Source organism: Oncorhynchus keta, chromosome 15 (assembly GCF_023373465.1).
Source record: "Oncorhynchus keta strain PuntledgeMale-10-30-2019 chromosome 15, Oket_V2, whole genome shotgun sequence".
NCBI classification, from domain to species: Eukaryota; Metazoa; Chordata; class Actinopteri; order Salmoniformes; family Salmonidae; genus Oncorhynchus; species Oncorhynchus keta.
Genome location: NC_068435.1, coordinates 4,936,231 through 4,944,638, shown reverse-complemented (window position 1 = coordinate 4,944,638; position 8,408 = coordinate 4,936,231). Strand labels below are relative to the sequence as shown.

Below are 8,408 nucleotides of genomic sequence, written 5' to 3'. Positions count from 1 at the left end.
ACTGTGGCCCGTGCACCGCCAGTTATCCACCCCTGTTCTAGATTCACTGAGGCCCGCCAGTTATCCATCCCTGTTCTAGATTCACTGTGGCCCGCCAGTTATCCATCCCTGTTCTAGATTCACCGTGCACCGCCAGTTATCCATCCCTGTTCTAGATTCACTGTGGCCCGCCAGTTATCCATCCCTGTTCTAGATTCACTGTGGCCCGTGCACCGCCAGTTATCCATCCCTGTTCTAGATTCACTGTGGCCCGCCAGTTATCCATCCCTGTTCTAGATTCACTGTGGCCCGTGCACCGCCAGTTATCCACCCCTGTTCTAGATTCACTGAGGCCCGCGCACCGCCAGTTATCCATCCCTGTTCTAGATTCACTGTGGCCCGCGCACCGCCAGTTATCCATCCCTGTTCTAGATTCACTGTGGCCCGTGCACCGCCAGTTATCCATCCCTGTTCTAGATTCACTGTGGCCCGTGCACCGCCAGTTATCCATCCCTGTTCTAGATTCACTGTGGCCCGTGCACCGCCAGTTATCCATCCCTGTTCTAGATTCACCGTGCACCGCCAGTTATCCATCCCTGTTCTAGATTCACCGTGCACCGCCAGTTATCCATCCCTGTTCTAGATTCACCGTGCACCGCCAGTTATCCATCCCTGTTCTAGATTCACCGTGCACCGCCAGTTATCCATCCCTGTTCTAGATTCACTGTGGCCCGCCAGTTATCCATCCCTGTTCTAGATTCACTGTGGCCCGTGCACCGCCAGTTATCCACCCCTGTTCTAGATTCACTGAGGCCCGTGCACCGCCAGTTATCCATCCCTGTTCTAGATTCACTGTGGCCCGCGCACCGCCAGTTATCCATCCCTGTTTTAGATTCACTGTGGCCCGCGCACCGCCAGTTATCCATCCCTGTTCTAGATTCACTGAGGCCCGCGCACCGCCAGTTATCCATCCCTGTTCTAGATTCACCGTGCACCGCCAGTTATCCATCCCTGTTCTAGATTCACCGTGCACCGCCAGTTATCCATCCCTGTTCTAGATTCACTGACTGGTTACTAACAGATCTATTATGACACAATCAGATGAGATAGCAGACAAAGAAAACAGTCTTTATTTCCAGCAAAATCATCCCAACACATATTTTACTAATCTCATTTTCCTCCTTGGAAAAGGAAAACAGAGAACTTGGGTTGGAGTCTTATTTTCGATGGACACCTGAAAAGGTGTCCACAACAGGACAGGCTGAAAGCTGTCCTGTTGCTACCTATTGCGTAGAAGAAGGTATTCATGCTCTGACAACTTACCCTATAGTTGGACTAATGTTGTGGTCGAAATGGTCTTGTACAAAACGACATACAATACTAGACTTGCCCACTCCAGTATCCTGCAAAAAGAATGAAGTTGGTGAAATGCAATGTAGGGGTTGCTCTGTCTGTCTACAAAATACAAAAAATAGATTAGAAAACTGCTTGAGAAGATTCAGTATGTTATTGCCAAAAGCATCCTAGTAGCCTGTGTTGCTTGTTTTGCAAACCAAGAACACAATGTTTTGTTGGTGTCGTCATCTAGACCATTGTGAAGCAGGCAAGAATAACTAAGCACTTCCTGGTCACGGATTTTTGGAATCCTTCAGAACAAGAGTCTGTCCTGTATACTTTGTCAATGACTAATTAGGGCAAAAATGATGGGAAATGTACACAATTATCTATATATTTTATACTAATTATCATACAAAGAATAATTTAAATATATTATGTGATATATTTATTATATCTTTCAAGCCTAAATGGTCAACAATGTATTCTTTGTGTACTCCTATAATTTATTGAACTGTAGTGATTTCTGGTTGGTCCTTCTGTGGCTCAGTTGGTAGAGCGTGGCGCTTGGATTGGAGGGTTGGTGGGTTGGTTCTGGTTGGTCCTTCTGTGGCTCAGTTGGTAGAGCGTGGCGCTTGGATTGGAGGGTTGGTGGGTTGGTTCTGGTTGGTCCTTCTGTGGCTCAGTTGGTAGAGCGTGGCGCTTGGATTGGAGGGTTGGTGGGTTGGTTCTGGTTGGTCCTTCTGTGGCTCAGTTGGTAGAGCGTGGCGCTTGGATTGGAGGGTTGGTGGGTTGGTTCTGGTTGGTCCTTCTGTGGCTCAGTTGGTAGAGCGTGGCGCTTGGATTGGAGGGTTGGTGGGTTGGTTCTGGTTGGTCCTTCTGTGGCTCAGTTGGTAGAGCGTGGCGCTTGGATTGGAGGGTTGGTGGGTTGGTTCTGGTTGGTCCTTCTGTGGCTCAGTTGGTAGAGCGTGGCGCTTGGATTGGAGGGTTGGTGGGTTGGTTCTGGTTGGTCCTTCTGTGGCTCAGTTGGTAGAGCGTGGCGCTTGGATTGGAGGGTTGGTGGGTTGGTTCTGGTTGGTCCTTCTGTGGCTCAGTTGGTAGAGCGTGGCGCTTGGATTGGAGGGTTGGTGGGTTGGTTCTGGTTGGTCCTTCTGTGGCTCAGTTGGTAGAGCGTGGCGCTTGGATTGGAGGGTTGGTGGGTTGGTTCTGGTTGGTCCTTCTGTGGCTCAGTTGGTAGAGCGTGGCGCTTGGATTGGAGGGTTGGTGGGTTGGTTCTGGTTGGTCCTTCTGTGGCTCAGTTGGTAGAGCGTGGCGCTTGGATTGGAGGGTTGGTGGGTTGGTTCTGGTTGGTCCTTCTGTGGCTCAGTTGGTAGAGCGTGGCGCTTGGATTGGAGGGTTGGTGGGTTGGTTCTGGTTGGTCCTTCTGTGGCTCAGTTGGTAGAGCGTGGCGCTTGGATTGGAGGGTTGGTGGGTTGGTTCTGGTTGGTCCTTCTGTGGCTCAGTTGGTAGAGCGTGGCGCTTGGATTGGAGGGTTGGTGGGTTGGTTCTGGTTGGTCCTTCTGTAGCTCAGTTGGTAGAGCATGGCGCTTGGATTGGAGGGTTGGTGGGTTGGTTCTGGTTGGTCCTTCTGTAGCTCAGTTGGTAGAGCATGGTGCTTGTAACGCCAGGGTAGTGGGTTCAATCCCCGGGACCACCCATACGTAGAATGTATGCACACATGACTGTAAGTCGCTTTGGATAAAAGCGTCTGCTAAATGGCATATATTATTATATTATGATTTGGTAAATAGAGGAACATTTCCACGACATTCCTCCTCTCTTATCTTTTCCTCATCTCCAGCCTTATGGTCCTTCTGTAGCTCAGTTGGTTGAGCATGGCGCTTGTAACGCCAGGGTAGTGGGTTCGATTCCCTGGACCACCCATACGTAGAATGTATGCACACATGACTGTAAGTCGCTTTGGATAAAAGCGTCTGCTAAATGGCTTATATTATTATATTATTATTATTATATTACTTAATTGCCTGTACGTTGTGTTGCAGTAAAAAGGGGGGGGGTCCATTCTACTCAGGAACACTTCTAGTTTCCACAAAGTTGAAACCCCCAGCAGCGTCGCTGCTCATTCTGCGGCCCTTAAAGAGAGTGGCCAAGCAGCTTAAATGCAGTATGCTTTTTCCTATTAGACACACAGAGCCTTCAGAAAGGATTCAAACCCCTTGACTTTTTTCCCACATTATGTTGTTCCAGTCTGAATATTCACCGGCCTAAACACAATACCTCATAATGACATCACAATAACCCCATAATGACATCACAATAACCCCATAATGACATCACAATAACCCCATAATGACATCACAATAACCCCATAATGACATCACAATAACCCCACAATGACATCACAATAACCCCATAATGACATCACAATAACCCCATAATGACATCACAATAACCCCATAATGACATCACAATAACCCCATAATGACATCACAATAACCCCATAATGACATCACAATAACCCCATAATGACATCACAATAACCCCATAATGACATCACAATAACCCCATAATGACATCACAATAACCCCATAATGACATCACAATAACCCCATAATGACATCACAATAACCCCACAATGACATCACAATAACCCCATAATGACATCACAATAACCCCATAATGACATCACAATAACCCCATAATGACATCACAATAACCCCATAATGACATCACAATACCCACATAATGTCAAAGTGGAATAATGTTTTTAGAAAGTTTTACAAATGAATAAAAAATGAAAAGCTGAAATGTCTTGTGTCAATAAGTATTCGACCTCTTTGTTACGGCAAGTTTAAATAAGTTCAGGAGTAAAAATGTGCTTAACAAGTCACGTAATAAGTTGCATGGACTCACTCTGTGTGCAATAATAGTGTTTAACATGATTTTTGAATGACTACCTCATCTCTGTACCCCACACATTAAAATTACTGTATCGGTAAGGTCCCTCAGTCGAGCAGTGAATTTCAAACACAGATTCAACCACAAAGACCAGGGAGGGTTTCCAATGGGTGGATCAATACACCCAGTCACTACAAATATAATGGTGTCCTTCCTAACTCAGTAGCCGGAGAGGAAGGAAACCACTCAGAGATTTCACAATGATACCAACCTTAAAACAGCTACAGAGTTTAATGGCTGTGGTAGGAGAAACCTGAGGATGAATCAACAACACTGTATTTGAACTTTTGAACATCTTGGCCATGTTCTGTTATAATCTCCACCCGGCACAGCCAGAAGAGGACTGGCCACCCCACATAGCCTGGTTCCTCTCTAGGTTTCTTCCTAGGTTTTGGCCTTTCTAGGGAGTTTTTCCTAGCCACCGTGCTTCTACACCTGCATTGCTTGCTGTTTGGGGTTTTAGGCTGGGTTTCTGTACAGCACTTTGAGATATCAGCTGATGTACGAAGGGCTATATAAATAAATTTGATTTGACTGTAGTTACTCCACAATACTAACGTAATTGACAGTGTTAAGAAGGAAGCCTGTACTGAATAAAAATATTCAAAAACACGCATCCTGTTTGCAACAAGACACTAAAGTACTACAAAAAAATGTGGCAAAGCAATTAGCTTTTTGTCCTGAATACAAAGTGTTATGTTTGGGGCCAATACAATACAACACGAGTACATATCTACATATTTTCAAGCACAGTGGTGGCTGCATCATGTTATGGGTATGCTTGTAATTGTTAAGTACTGGGGAGATTGTCAGGACAAAAAAAGAAACAGAATGGAGCTAAGCACAGGCAAAATGCTAGAGGAAAACATGGTTCAGTCTGCTTTCCATCAGACACTGGCAGATGAATTCACCTTTCAGCAGGACAATAACCTAAAACATATAGCTCCACATTGATCTGGTACTGGTCCTCCCTGCTCCACTGTCTATTATAATTGACTTTAACTCTGCATCGTTATGAAAAGGCTCGTAAGCGAGCATTTCACTGTAAAATTTACACCCATTGTATTCGCTGTATGTGTCTTAATGGTCTGTCATACCATGGATCATTTAGCTATTTGATTTAGAATTTTAAGACCCTTTTAGGTATCAACATTTTTTGTATTATTTGATCAAATATTAATAATATCCATGGATTTCACATGACTGTGCAGGAGCCAGGAGCCAGGAGCCAGGAGCATACCTCAGGAAATATTAGTTGTTTTGGACACATTTTTGTTGGCGTAAAACGACCTCCATACTTCTATTCATTTGTACCTTGAGACAAGTCACCATCGTGTTCGTAAGTGTCTCCCCCTTTTCCACAGTGGGATCATATTCGTTTTGTTGGCTAAAACCCAATCGGGCGCTACAGACGTTTTCATGAGAAGACCAATCAAACACCGCAGTAGCTTGGCCACCTTCCACCTCAGATGCGGAAAGGCCGCGAGCCGGATGGATTGAGATGCAGCCCATCCAAAAAGAGTTGAAACTGAAACTTTTCTGGGCTACATCATCTCTGCTGGGAGTGTCCAGATGGATCCCAAGAAGGTGAGAGCGGTGGTGGATTGGCCCTACGTCCAGGGTGCAGCTGCAATGCTTCCTTTCCTTTTATCGCCACTTTATCTGGGGTTACAGCACCCTGGCCTTCCCCCTGTCTGCACTCACCTCTACCAAGATTCCGAAACTTACCAACTAGATCTAATGTCTCGAAACTTGAAACGTGAAACCTTGAGTTGAAACTGGCAGAATTTGTTGAGATTATAAAAATATTTTTTTTACTATTTTTTTTACTATGTTACTTAAATTGACGCATAGGTGCGTCAATAGACTGTAAAACTCTTGAAAGGGCCACAAAGAATAGCAATCATGACCTTGCAAAGTAGAAGTGCTCCTGAGTAAAACGGACCCACCTTTTACAGCGACACAATGTACAGGAAATTGTGTACGGTCCAATATGTAAAACATACTGCATTCAAGCTGATTGGACACACAATTGTTTTCTGAACGGTTGTGCAATATGAATGGGCTAAGTAACAATGGGATTTAAATGTGTTTTCTAAAGTGTATTATTATAATGAGAATATAATTATGAATATTGTTATTGTTATTATTATTAACAGTAGCATTATAAATAGTGTTTTGATATTTGAATTACTGCTGTTGCCATGATAACTATCTAGTAATCATTACCCTTTAATGTTGTTAACAGTATCGTAACAACCGTGGGTTTATAAATGCGGAAATCGACTCTGCCGAACCAGCATGCTTTTGCTGCACAGTCGATAGCGCGTGCCGGACCTCGGGCTCGAAGGTCGTGGGTCCGAGACACGCTCCCTTCTGATTCATTACAGTATTGTTAATACTACAATATTAATTCTGCTGTTAATGCTATTAACGATGTTGTCTTTCTTAATATTGTTAAATATTTAATATTGTTACGTCTGCAAACATTTCCTAATAAAATGTTTACGTATTTCGATCATTTGCATGATTTTTTTTTTTTACCATCTTCATTGCGGGACTATTATTTTGAAATAAATCGCCGAGGTCACGGTCTAATTCTTGCTGTCTTCTCAGCGGTGTCATGAAGAATCTAATGGTCAGGCTACTTGTAACAACTCCAGCCGGATGGTGACGTAATGGCTGCTATTTAACAGTCAGAAAAGCCATTGCAAAAAAAAAAAAAAAAAAAATGCAAGGTAAGGGAAATCACTCAATTGACAAGGACAACAACACAAACCATGCAGCAGTATAATAAACAACAACACACACCATGCAGCAGTATAATAAACAACAACACAAAGTTGACAGATTACACACGGGATTGTACAGGTCTATAACTGTCCGGGGAAATGATGAATTATGATTAGGTTTATGTGGCTTCGCCTCCACATCTTTTCCTAAAGTAAATGTCTCTCAGTGTGCAACGGTTCTTCGATAAGATAATACGATAGAAACGGAACGGTTCTTATGCGATGTCAAATTATACCAGACAGAAAAGATTTCAAACGGCCGCGTTCTCAGTCTAAAAATATTCAGACGGACCGCAGACAAAGAATTTCCAAAGACAATCGCCAAACAATAACTTATTTCACTTACCCCAAGAAGACACACTTTTAGTTCCCGTATTGCCATTTTAAAAATTTTATGGTAATATAGGCATACTTCTTCCGTTTCTTTTCAATGTCTTTGTCTCTCCATATTTGCGTTCAACGGATTTGTTCTTTAGATAAAATACAGAAACCCAGCCCCTAGACAAGACTAATGCCGCGTTCATAACAACTAGGAATTTGGAACTCGGAAATCTCAGACTTCCGACTTCAGTGCGTTCAAGACAACTGGGAACTCGGGGGGGTATCTCCGACTGGGAGAAGAAAAAAAATCGATTTGAACTGTCATCCAACTCGGAAGCTCGGGGATCTTTTCTAGAGCTTCGACTTTTTCGACTTGAAGATCACCGACGTCATAATTTGACTTCGTTTATTCGCCACTCCCCGAGTTCCCAGTTGTCTTGAACGCACCATGATGACCATCGTCCCGAAACATAACGGAAAACAGTTGGAGCAACCCGAAACGCTCACTGTCACGTGACGGCCGTCGGGGTGTTACTTTTAAGTTCAAAGAGGAAGAGAGAAACTGACTGGGGGGAAAAAAAGACCCGGATGGGACAGAAAGAAAGTATATTACAAGATAACAAATAATTTATTAACTTTCAACTCAGTAGAGGACAAGCAGTGGAGAATATAAATGGAAACATTTGTCTTATGGTGATGCCAACTTGCTAATTGCGACTCAAGGTCAAGCTCTGTATATCACTGACACATAAAAGAGATGGAAATACATTTTGATTGATTGATTTTTTGAGAAGATACCATATTTTGTGGGAGGTTTTTACTCGTATTTGTTAAGAGACGACCAAATAAGGAAACAATATTATTCAGTTTGACAGTTTGTTTTTCACAGTCATCACAGGAAACTAGAAAAGCCTTTTTTTTTTGACAATATGAAAATAATCTCATGTTGAGGATTAAACCAGTTATACATCAGATCCATTTAAATAGTGGCACATTCATTAATATTTCTAAGTCTCATTTCAA

The 8,408-nt window shown here is 43.3% G+C and overlaps 1 protein-coding gene across 1 annotated transcript in view; it reads right to left on the bottom strand.

Annotated features, from left to right (window-relative positions):
* The window catches only part of LOC118378275 (ras-related protein Rab-31-like), an 18,339-nt gene extending 10,720 nt beyond the window's left edge, over positions 1–7,619 (bottom strand). The window contains exons 1-2 of the mRNA XM_052462969.1: positions 7,411–7,619; positions 1,303–1,382 (exon numbers count right to left, since the gene is read on the bottom strand). Of these exons, the coding sequence (XP_052318929.1) occupies positions 1,303–1,382; positions 7,411–7,446 (116 nt within the window). The 5' untranslated portion in view covers positions 7,447–7,619. The remainder of the gene's footprint in view (positions 1–1,302; positions 1,383–7,410) is intronic.
* Positions 7,620–8,408: the final 789 nt, after the last annotated feature.